At 43.4% G+C, this 17,500-nt stretch overlaps 2 protein-coding genes across 2 annotated transcripts in view; one reads left to right on the top strand and one right to left on the bottom strand.

The window, feature by feature from the left end:
• LOC121711078 (wiskott-Aldrich syndrome protein family member 1-like) overlaps positions 1 to 6,944 on the bottom strand; it is a 60,060-nt gene extending 53,116 nt beyond the window's left edge. Inside the window, 1 exon segment of the mRNA XM_042094377.1 lies at positions 6,533 to 6,944. The gene's annotated coding sequence lies outside the window, so the exon portion shown is untranslated.
• A 798-nt stretch (positions 6,945 to 7,742) lies between these two features.
• On the top strand, positions 7,743 to 17,009 carry cdc40 (cell division cycle 40 homolog (S. cerevisiae)). Its single transcript, XM_042096084.1, has 12 exons — positions 7,743 to 7,957; positions 8,296 to 8,382; positions 8,644 to 8,773; positions 9,010 to 9,096; positions 10,891 to 11,030; positions 11,419 to 11,515; positions 12,166 to 12,305; positions 12,871 to 12,945; positions 13,643 to 13,688; positions 15,489 to 15,590; positions 15,967 to 16,082; positions 16,669 to 17,009. Exons 1-12 carry the CDS (start codon positions 7,775 to 7,777, stop codon positions 16,903 to 16,905), a joined length of 1,440 nt encoding a protein of 479 aa, XP_041952018.1. The 5' UTR covers positions 7,743 to 7,774; the 3' UTR covers positions 16,906 to 17,009.
• The last annotated feature ends 491 nt before the right edge of the window (positions 17,010 to 17,500 follow it).

Raw genomic sequence — 17,500 nt, 5'->3', positions numbered from 1 at the left:
TATTATACTTGAGGGGTGAGAAGCATGTGGGGCTATATTTGAGGCTAGTGTTTTATTAACATCTGATGGTACTGACTTCCCTCCTTAGGATCCTTCCTTCCTTAGGATCCTTCATTTCTATCTCTGCCTGCTCTGTTATCCATCATTCTGTGTGACCTAAATAGCCTACATAGGCCAGAGGTGCATGCGCTCTCCATCTGAGCCAGGGGTTACTCAGAGGGTCTGTTTTTCCAACAAGAGGATGGGGCTTTGAAATACAGACCTGCATAAGCTCTCATATCAGGGAAAAATGTGCACTTTTGTGATAAAAGCATGAAAACTCCAGATTTCAGAGATCATGTATACGATAAGGTTGATTTGCAGATGTGGGGGTCAACCACATATATCACCTCTGAAGACTGTGAGAATTAATGGCAAAATTGGCAATGGCCTTGTTGCTGCTTTGACATGGAGTGTGTTTTCCAAAAAGAGGAATTTGCTTTGCTTGTCCCTGATTAAGTATTTTCAAACCTATTAAGACAGGCTGAGACTCCAATTGTCATATTCTTATACTGCTGAGTTAAAAGAAAGATGTTTAAATGTGTTATGCATGTATAGCTTGTGTTGTGCTCATGATCATATTGGCTATGACAGCATCGGGAAGATGGGTGACCAAAAGGTCCGAGTTCTAATGGTGCTGCAATTTTTAAAAGAATCACCATGCATCAGATCACAAAGTGTTGGCAAAATTCACTGCACACACACAAACACACTCTCCCTCTCTCTCCTGCACTATCTCTGTATCTACGCTCCACATCACACATGCACATGCACACACACGCACACACACACACACGTGCAGCACAAAGACAGACTGCAGAAAAAGGAGATGCCCGAATGGACACGGTTGCATAAGAGAATGGCGATGATGAATCAGAGGCTCTGAGAGCAGGGGCACTGTCCCTTATCACACACACACACACACACACACAGCGGTTGGGGGGTGGGGGCGGGGGTGAGCAACGTAACGACCATAACATCCCACTGACTTGTCAACTTTGATGCATACATCAAATCATGAACACAAATGCGTACACACAGGTTATATCTGCAGCACAGACACACACACATACAATAGCAGTGATGCAAATGGCAAACACACACAAATACACAGACACACCAACAGGGATAAAACATACAAAAACAAGATACACACTCACGATTGCTCACACACAAACACACTCTCTCTAGATCTCTCTGTCTCTCTTTCTCTCTCTCCCTCTCTATTATACTGTAATAGTACACCAGGCTAAGGGAAGCCTGTCGTGGTGGGACACAGTATCCAGACCGCGCTAAAGGGCTTTCTCAAGGCATTGTACTCCAGCTGTATCAAACTACAAGCCAAACACACACACACACACCACACACACACCACACACACACACGTGCAAGAAAGAGTGAGAAAGAGACGAGATGCACAAAGAGGAAAATGAGGCCAGCCATGAAAGAGGTGTCCGTTTCCAAAATGCCCTGCAGTACACACACACACACACACACACACACGCACACACACACACACGGCACAACAATGCAATGCCCTAAGCACATCACAGGTTAGTTTGAGATAAAAAATGGAAACAAAAGATATCAAGATAGACAATCGCTCACTCTTTACTCTCTCTCTCTCTCTCTCTCTCTCCTTCTTCTTCTCTTGCTCTCTCTCTCTTATTCACATACTTTATCCCTCCCTCCTCTCTTGCAAAGTAAAACAAATACAATATGTTCATTTATATGGAAATAAGAATAGCTTGTGATGTCTCGAAAACCCTTCATAATATCAAGTACCAATAATCTGCACAATGTCAGCCTGTGCAAACAACTGCTGCACGTCACAATGAAAATATGACAACTAGCAGGCAGTACCACAATTACAAGAAACCCAACTGTCCATCTAGAGATAGATAGATAGATACTTTATTGATCCCCAGGGGAAATTCAAGGATCTCACTCTGATGCATATCAATGCTGGTGATGGTAAACACAGGCAGCACCAAAGACACCATCCACATGCACACACACTCCGAGCAAACATTACCTAACATAAGTGCATAAAGAAGAGGCGACTTCGTAGACAAAAAAAGGCACAATTAACTCCTCACATTATAGCACAGCGAATAGCACAACGTTTGAGGGGACTGCATGCACTTCAGTGCCAGGATGTTAATGGTTCAAAGTTAAAAGCACAAAGTGAGTCAGGCAGTGTTAAAAGCACTGGGATAATAGCAAAGTTGCTGGAAGGGGGTCAACATTACAGAGTTACTGACACAGCATTAAAGTCACAAATGTGATTGCCAGAGTTAATGGCATACTGCTATAAGCACAGAGTTAACAGCAGAGTGATGAAGGTATACAGTCACAGAAAAGTGTACAATGTGCAGAGTATCAGAGGAAAAACTCAGAGTCACTACCAACAACGACTTAATGGTAGAGTGTTGATAGCACAATGTTAACTGCACAGAGATAATAGAGTAGAATATTGATGGCACAGTGTTAAAAGCATGAGAGTTAATTGTACAGTGTTAACTACTCCAAGTTAGTGGTAGAGTGTGTTAATGGCACAGTGTTAAAAAAAAAGAGTTTTCAGCAGCAGTGGTGACACACAGCGGTGAGGGCTTGTTGGGGCAGAGACGCTCAGGCAGGCAGCCTGGGAGTGAGCGAGGGCAGTGAGGACTGCACAGAAGGCCTTTCTTGAGAGCCGGACCCACAGAGGCCAGAGGAACAAAGGCGCTCTGTCTGCAGTCAGCACACAGCTGGGAGATACGGACACTTCAGACGGACACAACGCCTCACAGGGAGCCTTCTCTCTCTAACTCACTCATTCGCTCGCTCTTTTCTCGATCTCTGTCCCTCTCTCATTTTTTCTCTGACTGTCTTTCTCCCTCTCCCTTTTTTCTCTCGTTTATCATCTTTCATCCCTCACTCTTTTTCTCTCCCCTCCCCACTTACTGTTCCCACTCTCTTTCTTTCTCTTACCCTCTCTTCATTATTCATTCTCTCTCTTCTCTCCAAAATTCAGAAACTTTTACACCCTTCCAGTCTCTGCTGTTTTTCCTGATACACTCCCTCAAGGTTTTTCTTTCTCACTTCTCCACTTTTTTCCCTCTCTCCCCGTGTCACTCTTCTCACATCACTTTCTCCTCTGCCTCATCCTGCTATCTTTCTTGTCGTTCCTCGCTGTCTCAGACATCTTTGACTTTACAACCTCTTGGGTGAGGTGGCTTTGTTAGGGGAGAAATGGTGTTGCTGTGTTTCTGACAGTTATCAACTCTACTGGTGTGATTTTTAATCGCTCTCTCCCTTTAATCTCTCTTAGTCATATTCTTGCGGTTTAGAGGAATCTTTAATGTGGATGTGGATGATGCCTTCATATGCATGTAGGTATCTATGTGCGTGTGTATGTGCATATGTACATGTACGTATTTATGTATGTGTGTATTTGCATACATGTAGGTATGCATGCACCCATGTAAACGCAAAGCTACTGCCACTTTGATGGTCATATCGACTTTAGGGGGGACACAGGAATGCAGAAGACTCCTGAAACCCAATAGATTTCAGTTCTATCCACTTAAACCACTGATAAGATTGTTCTAACCAAGACAGAAACCCAGAGCATGGTGTCCTGCCTCTTTCACTCAAACATGGCGCTTTTCAAGGCCTTCGACTTCTTAGGTAGACCAGCTTGGCCTTATGTGATAGTGCATTCTGTGCATTCTGTGTGTGTGTGTGTGTGTGTGTGTGTGTGTGTGTGTGTGTGTGTGTGTGTGTGTGTGTGTGTGTGGGTACGTGCGTTTGGCTCCCGTTTCAGGAACCATGTGATGTTTTGGATGCCATGAAAACTATGAAAGGCAACAGCTGCAGCACCATCCTAATGCACACACACAGACACTACACAGTACACACACACACACACACACACACACACTTTCTATCCAAGCACAAACAGCAGCTTCCTGATTACAAGTGTATTGATGTCCACTGTTTAAGCTAGGCACTAGTACGCACATGCATACATACATAACCTAAACTTCTTTACATTTAAATTTCTATATCACTGCCTATGGTGGGCAGAACCCCATCAAAATGTATCAATAGTTTGGCCTTCAACACAGATTTTGTATTTTGTACAGGTTTACTGAACTTTACATGAACTTTACATGAACTTTACTGAACTTTAGCCTGTGGTGTGACTGCCCTTCAGAGATTTGTGCCTTGCCTTGTGGTCTATGGACACCACTATGTCTACCACTTCCTGCATTGTATCAAATGCATACATGCCTGGCTTTTGGGTCCTTAAGTAGGTAAGATTTAGAGTCATGAAAACATCTGACTGGAGTGATTTTTGCAAGGCATATTTGTGACCATTATCAGCTCAATAGCCAGTATTAAAAAAATATAGAATTTATTAAAATAATGTATGTTTCAGAGCATTATGATTATTCTATTCAGCTCAAAACATAACATTAGTGTCAAGGCCAAACACTCAATAAATTCAACTACTCTCTCTCACTCTCTAGGTTTATGTGACATACTATTCAGGGGAAGCAGTACAATGTATGAAGTACATTTGTATGTTTACTTCTTGTATTTCACTGAGGCATTCACTGTAAGAGTTACAAGCTGAAGATGCACAGACACACAGTACAAGCTGTGGACTGGTGTAGTGTCTCACCAGCCCCCTAGAGCCGGGAAATGTCACCTCAAAACAGTAATTAGGTAGCCTACTGTGTGCACCAGTGGTTTAGGCTATGTGCACTGTTTATGGTATTTTTATGTTTTATTTCTCACCAATGTGACCTCTTTCACAGACGCAGAAAACATGCCAGCATCATTGAATAAAAAAACAGGGCCTTTTCACTGCTGCTGTAAAAAAACAGACCAAGTCCAAATGGCTTACATTGTTAGAAATGAATGTGACTGACTGCTGTGATGTAGCCTATTGTAATTATAGCTTTTTACAGTAAACTCGGCGGCGGCTGCTGCAAACCGGGGATAGGAGTTTGACTTCGAGGTCGATTTTGCCTTTCCTTCAGATCTGCTCGCGTGGAACGCCAGTCTCAGCTGACTGACAGCGCGCGCTCACGCAGAAAGTTCGAGGGCGCGCCGCATAGAGCATCCATCCATTCATTAAATTCCTCTTTATCACTCCATTTTTATGTCAACCCCTCTCTATATGACATAGATTGCATTCATGCAATCTTAAGAAAGGACAATAATGGCTTATTCAATAGCTTAGGTTAATGCAGTGGGGTGTGATCACCCCGGCATTACAGAGAAACCTGGATCTTGTGCATTGAGGTAGTCTGATATATCAGAATACATTATGTCGCTAACATATTGGTATCTTTTTTTTTTTTTTTTTTTTTTTTTTTTAAAGCAAAATGTATGGAGGAGCCTTACCATTCATTCAGTTGTCTGTGCTGAAGACAAAATATGTCCTACCCTGATATTGGCTACTTGCCTTTTGCTGACATTTCAAGTTGGTGTCGAACAAAAACAAACCAATATGTTACTCTACACACAACACTGCTCAGATTTCCGAGGACCTGGGGTGATGACTCTTTGTTTGCGTTCGTCCAAACAGTACGATTTTTAAAACGGGCTCAAATTTCACAAAGCGTCCTCACATCGACTTTAACCAGCCAACCTACCCCTCCCCCAGAACTGCAAAAGACATAAAACTTGATTGAAAAAATCGACCCGAGAGCTTGGGGGCACTCGCAAGCATAGACACTGTGTAAATATCTCAACGCACGGTAGGCTACTTTATTTTGAGAGGACAGGAATTGCTATTGTAAGGGGATAAAATGTCTCAGACCCTTACTAAGCTGAGGGCGAAATAACATCAAACCTCTTTCACTGAACTCACATCGTTAAAATGCGATTAAGCTGCATTCCTCCTCGAAGACACTCCTAGCCTCGAACAGCGTATAGGAAATGTAAACGTTAAAAAAGAATTTCACACCAAGCCCACAGAATGCCATTTGCGTGTAATAATTAGCCTGCAAGCCCAGCTCTCTACAAACAAGCTAGCCAACGAGGTAACATAGGCTTTTGGTTGGGAGGATTCCGCTCAGCTTGGCATTTTGGCCAGATACAGATGTGCAACCGCGACCCCCCTCCCCGGGCTGTTTTTCAAGGCTCAGTCAGTCTAACCAAAGACCTTCAGAAAGACTGGTCAGGCAGATGATGTACGATAATGCTCCTTCAGCGTATCATTGAAATGCTTACAAAATTCATAGGGTGGCAACGGCGCAGAAAAGAGCGATGCATCCATTATTCAAATCACACCTGTCACCCACACCGCACTAGGTAGGCTAACCTTCTCACGTTAACAAAAGCCAAGTATGGCTTACTGGTCGTAGGACTTCTTTATTCATAAATAGCTTATAGCCTAATTTGATAAATCTTCCGTGCATAAACTATTGCATTAAATGCACATTATAGACCACGAATGTGTTAGATTATGGTATGTCTTAATTGAATGACTTACCTGAAGCGTAAGAGTAAATTACACTGCTAAATCCTTCCCATTGCTTGGTGTGCTGAGCCTCCGAATTTGATTTCGAGGTTAGAGTAATTTAAATTTCCAGTTCCATTCCACGACGCGCTCTTGACAAGGTTTAAGAGTGCGTGCTTTGACTGCTGGTGAAACCTATTAAAAATGAGAAGCAAGGATCACAACTGAGCACTAGTTCCAAAAGGGACCATCGGCGTTCGAGGAGAGAAGCTAAATCGGACAACGCAGTACATACGTCTGAGTTATCCAACAGACTGCCCTGATCCCGTACACTCTGATTCCACGGGTATTCTCGTATCTTGACAGGGGGACCATGCCCGTGCCGCCTGTAGATATACCTCTATCTGCTGAGGATGGCACGTACCACTTTCTATTGTTGAAATACCCCACGCAACAGACTTGGCCCGCACAAACTGTATACCTGCACACCATTGGTTCACTCCCTCTGAACACTCCCGTTAATGCCGTACTGACCAATTGGAAGCAGCGAAGAAGGATTTAGGGTTGGCTATTTCTGCACTGGTGTACCAGGCTACTCTGCAGAGAAGTTTAATTCATGAAGTCCATATGCAATGTCTCTTTCATATTAGATTAGGCCCAGATGTTTACTTCTCGATTTGTTGGTTTTTTTCTAGTGTTATAATAATCTGACATTATAGTGTGTGGAATGCATTTAGTAGTAGGCCTAGGCTAGCCTGTTAGCCTTTGTTAAAGTGGATATTCACGTTCTTTAAGAACAAACACATATTATTTTTTCACAGGTTAGAGTTTCTGGATAACAGATTACTGGACGTTGGATCTGACACAACATAGCATACAGTCGAAAGTGTGGTGCAATTGTTTTCTTTAGCACATTTATTCTAGCACTTTCCCTTATAGTTGGCTTTTAGTCCAAGGAGTCCTGCCTTTTTGCAAATTGATAATATTCAATCAAACCAGATAATGTCTACGAGCATGAGTACGAGCCCTTGGTGATTTTTCTCCCCATCCCAGGTCCTGAACGCTTTATAAAACGTATCTATTCTAAATGTCTAGTTATAGTCTTATAGTAAATACATATTTGTAATTAGAAAATATGAATACACATTTGTGTATATTTGTAACTATTCATATCATAGATGTACTATAATTTGGTAGAAGTATTTTGTGCATTTGAATACCATTTTGTAATGTACATTTTAGGACCTCTCAGGGAAGACGTTCACAACATCCAAGATGGCGGCCTCGGTGGGTTCCCTCGTTTCGTACGATGCCAATTCAGACTCTGATAACGAGACAGAATCCATACCAGAGCCAGAAAAAGTAGATCCAGATGCGTTTTCACATCTACAGCCTCTAAAATCCGGGAAAACGACATCTTTGGTTGTTCTTAACTCTGCTCCTGAAGTCGCCGTGAAGGTAAAATCTCTAGCTAGCTAAGTTTGCTAGGCTAGCCACGATTAACTTAGCCAACAAGTAACGTTAACGCCAACGTGACAAAGTGCAGCTTCTAGCTGTTAAAATGTGTATTGATTCCTGAGTAGTTTGTATTACAATGTGGTGATTCATTATTTTTTTCTTTTCGATAATACATCGCCCTCTGACCTGTCTCGTTTTTGCTAATATCTGAAGCAAGTTGCCGTTGAACTGTTCCTCTCGCGGATGTATGAACATGCCAGTATGCCTAACATTAGCCTAAAACGTTGACTTCTGAACAGGTTATGATCTGGAATTATGTTCTTGTTTTGTTAATGTAGGAGGATGTCATGACAGGTACCCATCTGGACCCCTCTCTCAAAGAAGTCAACTATAATCCCTCGTATGAAACGATGTTCGCGCCAGAGGTGAGTTAATGAAACTCTCCTAACCGAGTCATCAAGCAGAGATAGTCTCTTCGTTTATTCATGTTAAGTAATGAAGATGGTACTCATTGCGATTGTATTTACTTCACTTACGAAACAGTCCCGAACTAGGTTCTAGACATACATTACTTGCAAAGTAGACATTGCATACTCGGATTTCAAAGGGATTGGACAGGTCGTTCTACCATGCACCTTATACATTACCTTGCCTTGTTATATCGTCTTTCTGATTGTTTTTGACAGTTTGGCCCAGTGAATCCATTCAGGACTCAACAAATGGCGGCTCCAAGGAACATGTTGTCGGGGTACGCAGAGCCAGCGCACCTTAATGACTTCATGTTCGAACAGCAGAGGAGGACGTTTTCCACCTATGGTAGTTTATTTCTTATCATATACCGGTAGTCTAAACGTTGAACATGTTCCCCTGCTATTATTTCTGTTGTACAGATTGACATCACTTAGGAAGTTAAAGTTTTGTTTGTTTCCTTAAAAAGCTTAGTTCTTGTAGATAATAATTTCATTTGCACTGAATGTTCTTATTTGGGGTTAAGTTGTCTGCTCTACCATCTTGATGTATCTCTTCTCATCCATTTGTATTCCCTCTGACAGGCTATGCTCTGGACCCTTCAGTGGATACAAGCCTGGTGTCAGCCAGCAGTTACATAGGTGCAGTGGAAGAGGCCGAAAAAAACAAAGGTATGTGGGGTCTTCTGCAGTTTTCTGTTGCCTCCCACACTCTAGACATGTCGTAGTCGATATCCCTGCCTCCACAGAATGAAGACTGATTAGGTGCAGTATTGAATTTGCACTGTTTCAAGTCATTGACTGCATATTCACTACGGTTCATAACTTCCTGAGTCGCCAAGTGCCTGTAAGAAATGATGAGTATGGTGCTGCATTGAATCCACGGCCTAAGATGTCATGACATCATTCAAAGTTCTTTTAGTACTTGTACTGCTGTGGCGGAGGGAGTCTGTGACCTCATAAGTGCTAATTACGTGACTCTTGACTCTTTAACGCAAGGGCCATTTATGGACTAGGATGGCAATTCTATAGCAGCCAGAGGGGCAGCCGTGGCCTACTGGTTAGGTCTTCGGGCTTGAAAGGGGGAAGGTGGAAGTGATTGAGCACTGCTCTCCCATGCCCACATCCACGGCTGACGTGCCCTTGAGCAAGGCACCTAACCCCTCACTGCTCCCCAAACGCCAGTGTAGCAGGGCAGCTCACTGCTCCTGGTTAGTGTGCTTCACCTCACTGTGTGTTCAGTGTGTTTCACTAATTCACAGATGGGATAAATGCAGAGACCACATTCCTTGTATACGCAAGTATACTTGGCCTATAAACCTGATTTACAAAATTTTTTACAATTTGAGCTGTTCTGGACAATTGAGAGGATGACTGTGCAGCTCCAGAGACTGTGTTTGTGCCGTATGATTGGTCCTATGATGTGACGTCTTGTTAGATGTTAGACAAGGGCTGCTCTTCACTGAACTCTATGGGGGATTGCTGCTGAAGTGCTATTGATGTCACACTGGCGGAGATATGCAGTAGAGTGAACAGAACTGTTAAGCTTCTGGTGATTAATCAGCCAATCAAGTTATAAATCAATGATTTGAATAATTGACTCGCTCATTCATACATTTAATTTACTTGCAGTCGTGATGGTAGCGTAGTGGCTAAAGACCTGGGCTACCATGCAGTAGCCAGAAAAGTTGTGGGTTCAATTCCCAGCTTCCACGAGTTGCTCCGGAGACAATGTAACAATGCCCTTGTAATATAATTGACATACAGTATGTAAGTTGCTTTTGAAAAAGCGTCTGCTAAATGAATACATGTAAACATAATGTACTTGAATATCTCTTTTAATGCATTTGCTGCATAGACATATGCTGGTGACTCAATAGAGTTGGGCTCTGAAGCCTTGGCTGCACAGAGGGGAAGTCAGTACAGGAGACAAATTGCTAACATTTTAAAAGAGAAAAAATGAACCCAATTAATTTATCACCGGGAAAATTCCGCCACACTCTTTGATTGATGACCTGGAGAGTGGCTATGCTAAGGAAACATTTCAGCTGTGGTCAGCAGGCTGCAAATCCTGGCCAGTTTGTTGTGTTTGGGTGGCACGGCCGTCATTTTTATGGAAGGTTCCGACACCTGAGCAGGAACTTAAATCACGACTGTACTGCTTTGAAAGTGGAGATGCATAACAAGTCATAGCTGATGAAGCGTGCGTGTGTCTGTGTGGTTTAGTTTGTCTACAGTTCAGGTTTCGGGCTATATGTTTTAAATTTGTTCTTGTCAAATTTGATATTGTATCTCATTTCTATGAAAAACCCGCAAGTGAAACAGGTATTGATTTTTTTTTTTTTTTTTTTTTTTTTTTTGTGAAATGGGTTTTACAGCTGAAAGTTATGTTTGAAAAGTTTTGTGAGTTCATTGTTTGGAGATTTACTGTGTGTGTGTGTGTGTGTGTGTGTGTGCGCGCAACAGGACAGACGGTGTTTGAGACGGGGCCAAAGAAGTCGGAGAAGCGTAAGAAGATAAAGGGTGGAGAGGCGGCAGACCTGGAAGCGTTCCTGGGGCCATGGGCTAAGTACCAGGATGAGAAGGACGGGGCCAAGCCTTCAGAGGTGAGGCCTGGTCCTCAGGGTTCCCCGTGCATGCTACACACACACACACACACACACACACACACACACACACACACACGCTGGGTTTCAGTCCACAGATTGTTTTGTTTTTTTGGAAGAAAGGCAAACGAGGGATGCTTTTATGAAAGTTTGAAGGGCACAATTATTTCAGTTAGAAATCAGTGTGAGTGAATATATTTCCTGTTTCAGTGACTACATTTCCTGTTCATTTTGCTGTTTTCGTATTCAAACCAATATCATGCGTGTTGTCATGGGAAAACAAGGATATTTATAAGCGACCCCAAACTTTTGAACACTAGTCGTGTACTTAAGTCCCTTGGTCTGTGTTTGCTGATTGTATGTTTGTGTGTGCGTATAAAAACAACAGGAGGAGCAGAAGGAGCTGGATGAGATTCTAGCAAAACGGCAGAAGAAAGGAAGGAATGAGGAAGAGGCACCTGGAGAGGAGAAGACTATTCTTCATGGTAAAGCTTTCATTCACTCATTCATTCATTCATTAATTCACATTCATTCATTAATTTGCATATTCATTCATTCATTCGCACATTCATTCATTCAGTCATTCATTAATTCACACATTCATTCATTAATTTGCATATTCATTCATTCATTCGCTCATTCATTCATTCAGTCATTCATTCATTCGCACATTCATTCATTAATTTGCATATTCATGCATTCATTCACACATTCATTCATTCGTTCATTCATTCACACGTTCAGTCACACATTTATTCATTCATTCATTCGCACATTCATTTGCTCATTCAGTTGATCTCTAGTTCTGTTTCAGAACCTCACATCCTCAGTTTTCACTAACTTATAACTTAAGCAAATTCTTGTAGCTCAAGCAAAGTCTTGTAGCTCACAAGTCATTACAACAACAACTTTCACTCTTTAATTCACTCACTTGCTAGTTTACCAGTTCTGGTAAGAACTGTAGATTCTCAGTCATATGTACATTGCATTATGTATTTCAAGATGACTGTCTAGGCTTACGATGGAAGTCTTTTTTTGGATCAGTCAAATGGCCCATGTCAAAGTAGTGGTGGCTGTAGTATAAGCAAGCACCCTTTAAACGTGTGTGTGTGTGTGTGTGTGTGTTTGTCCACAGTTAAGGAGATGTACGACTACCAGGGTCGCTCGTACCTGCATGCTCCGCAGGATGTGGGCATCAACCTGCGCTCGGCGGACGCACCAGACAAGTGCTACCTGCCCAAGAAACAGCTGCATGTATGGACCGGACACACAAAGGTAAAGTGTGTGTGTGTGTGTGAACGTGCACGTGTGCATGCAGAAGGCCAGTAGAGAGGAGACATTCAGGAGAAAGGTCTTGATTGACTATGATGAAAAGTGAAACGTTTTTGCACCTTTTTGACATTAAACTAAGCAATCCAAACATCTTTGTGCGCCGGTGATCCGTGACGCACCGGATGTTGTCCGAAGTGTGCTGGAGTTACCATTAATTAAATCTTATTTATTATTATGGCTGTGCAGAAAAGGTTGTGTGTAGGTCTTGCCCAGCATAGCTTGTGATTGTCAGACATCTCTTGTGAACAACCTCAAAGTTTGAAGAGGACTGAAACTATACACAGCAGTGGACCCTTACGTAAACTTGCACTGTAATAGAATATATACAGTCTGTATGCATATCTGATACCCTATTCTTCTCTCCTCTCTCGCATCTTCTTTTCTCTTCTCTTCATCCTCCCACTCTCCTCTTGTCCTCCCTCCACCTCTCTCCTTTCTATACTCTTTGCTCTCTCCCTCTCTCCCTGTCTCTCTCTCTCTCTCTCTCTCTCTCCCTCCCTCCCTCTAGGGGGTCAGTGCGATCCGATTGTTTCCTGCTTCAGCTCATCTCCTGCTCTCTTGTTCCATGGACTGCAAGATCAAGGTATCATTTTCACCTCTCACTAGACCACACACACACACACACACACACACACACACACACACACACACCAACACCACTGTCTATTATACAATTATACAGCTTTTCATATTGCTGCAGAAAGTTCCACTGACTTGAGTGGACCTTCCCTACATTCGGAGGTCTGACATTTCTTATATTTGACTGCAGCAGAAGTTAATGACTACTGCCAAAGGGTTTTTGTGCTACTGATTCATGTCTTTTATATCATTCCACAAGTAGTCTATTCACTTCCATAATGGGACTTCAAGTCAGTAAGTAATGTTGTAACAAAGGAAAGGTTTGATTTGTTTCTAAGCAGAGACCATGAATCAGTAAAAGACTCATTTAAAAAGACATATGGTGTGAAGTTTGGCAAGTAGTCGTATAACTGGGATAATGTACTGTCTGCCGGTCCAGGTCTGTGCTTATTTTCCGATAATGACCGGCCGGCAGACAATGCGTAAACCCTTACTTAGCCTGCCACCTGGAACTGTATATGGATTTTTTAAAAATAATTTATTTGTTTGGAAGAAAATCTATTCTCTTTGGCAACACTGTACACAGAGCGCAGTTTTCTTTTGACAGAACATACCCAGGTTTGCTATGTTGGTTGTGTGGAGATTTGTGATTGGTTGGAGCAATCAGAATGTTCTTGTCTGTTTTGTGTGTTCTATTGTAGTTATGGGAAGTCTACGGCGATCGCAGATGCGTACGAACGTTTATCGGTAAATATGAAATCTCATGGAATCCTGTATTTGTGTGTGCGTGTTGCTGGGTGAGAAATAATACAAATCTGGTGTGTGTGTGTGTGTGTGTGTCCATGAGTCCATGAAAGGCTGTTTGTGTAGAAGTAATTTGATAGGCAGCCCTTGTGAATGCCTTATTTTCTGTCTTCTTAACCGCTGCTGGTTTTGATTGTGTGGCTTCCGGGCAGCCGAATCTATTAATCATACTGAGATGAAATAATGGCTCTTTTCAAACAACCCCCCCCACCCCCTCACTGACTTCCTCTGCCACATGATTTCCTTAGCGCATCTCTCTTTCTCTCTTCTCTTTGCATCTGCGTGTGTGTGTGTGTGTGTCTGTGTGTGTGTGTGTGTATGTATGTACGCACGCACACACTGTGGAGACTAATCACATTTGAGGTTGAGGGGATGCTGGCTCTTGCTTTGTTGGGGACTGAATGTAGATTTGTACAGCCACACATATCTGGCCTGGCTGTTCCACACACACTCGCTGTATAATTCAACAAAGAAAAGAGAAAGTGTGCGTGCACAAGAGTGGTGGGGGCTAGTTCAGAGGCTTCTCTCTCTGTTCAGACAACAAAAGCAGTTTTATGAAGCATCATAAATATTTCAGACATCCACAACAGCCAAGCTTTATCGCGCTTCTGTGGTGTGTGTGTGTGTGTGTGTGTGTGTTGCCCTCTGTAGCAGAGACCCATAATAATCTCCAGTAATACCTCCGTTTAGTTCTATATAAGGGAGAGGAACCCTTTTCCCCTCCTGCACGGATCTTAATTTCCAGGGGGAGCACTTTCACTGTCGCTCTGGTAGGGCAGAGTTGTAGCCATGTTCACTTCTCACAAGCCTATTATCACACCTCAGCCATGGGTAGTCTTCATGTGAGTATGTGTCAGGTGTGTGTTTTTGTCTCTGCTTAATTGCGTGACGTTTACTGCTCTCTGCATTTGGATTCTGTGTGTGTGTTTGTTTGTTTGTGTATGTGTTTGATGTGCTTGATATTAAGTGCTCTGAGGGGTTCCATTCAGATTGTGTGTTTGTGTGTGTGTTTGATGTGCTTGATATTAAGTTTGTGTGTGTGTTGCAGGGTACTTAAGAGTCCTCTGCTGTAGATCTATTTCATTTCCTCCTGTTGCTAAGTGTCTGGGCGCAGCGGAAATCATGGAATTGTGCTGTTAGTGTACCCCCCACTAACACACTCACACACTCACACACACACACACACACACTCACACACTGTCGGACCAGTTCCCCCCCCCCTGCCCGGGCAGCTTTCTTCACAGGTCCTCATTATCGCTGTGGTTACGGCTACCGTGGTGGTTAAAACGAGGACAGAAGGAGGGAGGACAGTGTGAGGAGAGGAGGGGAGAGCTGTCTGTGCACGCCATGATTTATCACCCCAGAAAGAGAAAGGGAGAAAAGAGAGAGAGAGAGGGAGGGAGAGAGAGAGAGAGAGAGAGAGGGAGTGAAGAGCATAACAGGAGAAGAGTAAGATTTAGGAAATCTTTGTCATACTGAGCAGCAGGGCCTTTAGTCCACATGGTTAGATGATTGTGAATGATTCATGATGTGATGCATTTTATATCCTCCCTTCTGGTTATCTCTGCTTCTCTGTTATCTCACATTCTCTCTCTCTCCTCTCTCTCTCTCTCTCTCTCCTCTCTCTCTCTCCTCTCTCTCCTCTCTCTCTCTCTCTCTCTCTCTCTCTCTCTCTCTCTCTCTCCTCTCTCTCTCTCTCCTCTCTCTCTCTCTCCTCTCTCTCTCTCTCTCTCTCTCTCTCAGGTCACAGTAAGGCTGTACGTGATGTCTGTTTTAATAACGTTGGTACCCAGTTCCTCAGCGCCGCTTATGACCGCTACCTGAAGCTGTGGGACACGGAGACCGGTGAGCCTGACACACACACACACACACGTGCATTCAGACACACACTCACACAAGAGTTCTCACACTCCACCAACACCAAGTATGACACCTCAAGAAGTGACAAAATAGTCTCTTCCCCACCCTCCACACAATAAACCCTCAGTTAGTCCCTCTGCATGAGACCATGTGGAGAAGGAGCACCAGAATGCGCTGGTGGTGAACATGGTTTCTATGCGCTGCTCTACCAACAGAGGGAGCTAGAGTGCCCAGGGAGAAACGCACTGTGGCCCATACATATGCACTCGCAGACCCATCCAGTGAACGATGTGGCTCTGTGTAGGCGCAGACATACAGTGTACTCACTAGTGTCTGTGTGTCTGTCTGTCTGTTCCCACAGGTCAGTGTATATCTCGCTTCACCAATAGGAAAGTGCCCTACTGTGTGAAGTTCAACCCAGATGAGGACAAACAAAACCTGTTTGTGGCCGGCATGTCCGACAAGAAGATTGTACAGGTGTGGTTTTGTGTGCGTGTGTGCATATGCTGTGAGTCTGTAGAAACTAAATGAAGCAGTTTATGACTAATGTTCTGGGATCGAGTGTGTGTCATGTGGATGGTCCTTCTTCCATGGCTAATTTTCACCCTTAGTGCACCACAGAGAGAGGGAGAGATATTCCCCTCAAGGAACTGCAAACAACAGCTTATTTCATGCTTCATGGCTTGCTGTATTAGGTGTGTGTGTGTGTGTGTGTGTGTGAGAGACACTGCTCCATTTAAGCTGTGCAGCAATGTGATGTATGAGTAGCCTAAGAGCGTTTTTAGTATTTGAAGAGGCATCAGGGGGTCACCAGAACACATTTGAGTAAACATACGTGTGTGTGTGTGTGTATCTCTGTGTATGTGTGTTTATGCTTGTGTTTGTCTGTCTCTGTGCACGTGCATGTGCGTGTTTTTGTGCGTCTGTCTCTATACATGTGTTTGTGTGTGTGTGTGTGCCTTCTGTGTGTACCTGCGTCTGTCTGTCTGTGTCCATGTGTACCTGCGTGTGTCTGACTCTCTGAGTGTGTGTGTGTGTGTGTGTGATTGTGTGTGTGTTCCAGTGGGATGTCCGCACTGGTGAGGTGGTGCAGGAGTATGATAGGCACCTGGGTGCGGTCAACACCATCACGTTTGTGGACGAGAACCGCCGCTTTGTCAGCACCTCAGACGACAAGAGTCTCCGCGTATGGGAATGGTATGTATTTACAGCCGTGTGTGTGTGTGCGGGCGGACGTACACGCACACATATTCATAGGTTAGTGGGCGCATATTTTGGAGTTTATCAAAGTTTCAGTTGAGCAAAGAGCATCGTTAGCCAATCTTTGAGAGAGATGTAACAGTCTGTCTGTATGAATTTCAAACATTCAGAATTTCAGTTCTTGCACTGAAGTGGCTCTTCATAGTTTGTGTGTGACAACAGTGAAAGGAGACTCAAAGAGAGAGAGTGTGTGTGTGTGTGTGTGTGTGTGTGTGTGTGTGTGTGTATGTTGGACAAATGGTGATGTGGGGGTTGTTGGAAGTTCAGTGTGTGTTAATTTTGTCTACCCTCCTCCTTTCTAAGCGTTTGTTCTTTCTCTGTCCTGGTTTGTTTCTCTTCCCCGTCCGCTCTTGTTTCTGCCGACTCGTGCCAAGTGCTCGGTTCTGCTGAGTCATTCATGGTCCGTGTTCACCAGGGATTTGCTTCTGTTCTTTGATCTACTTTTGTTAAACCTCTTTGTTTTAACTTGGTCCACTCACTCCTCCAATTTTCAACCCCCCTCTGCAACCGTTACACACACACACACACACACACACACACACACACACACTCCATATGCAGCTGATCAGAGATGGGTAAAGTATTTAAAACAACCCAGTGGCTGGAGGCTGTTTGATCTGTTCCCTTTCATTTTT

This window comes from Alosa sapidissima, chromosome 6, assembly GCF_018492685.1.
Source record: "Alosa sapidissima isolate fAloSap1 chromosome 6, fAloSap1.pri, whole genome shotgun sequence".
Classification (NCBI taxonomy): Eukaryota; Metazoa; Chordata; class Actinopteri; order Clupeiformes; family Clupeidae; genus Alosa; species Alosa sapidissima.
The sequence above is the reverse complement of the archived record's forward strand: the minus strand, read 5'-3'. Positions and strand labels throughout refer to the sequence as shown.

Bases quoted from the DNA above. Each gene is read 5' to 3' on its own strand.
- cdc40 (XM_042096084.1), top strand. From the start codon at position 7,775: ATGGCGGCCTCGGTGGGTTCCCTCGTTTCGTACGATGCCAATTCAGAC. The intron at 7,958-8,295 runs GTAAAATCTCTA...TTGTTAATGTAG, and splicing joins CTCCTGAAGTCGCCGTGAAG to GAGGATGTCATGACAGGTAC. The intron at 8,383-8,643 runs GTGAGTTAATGA...TGTTTTTGACAG, and splicing joins AAACGATGTTCGCGCCAGAG to TTTGGCCCAGTGAATCCATT.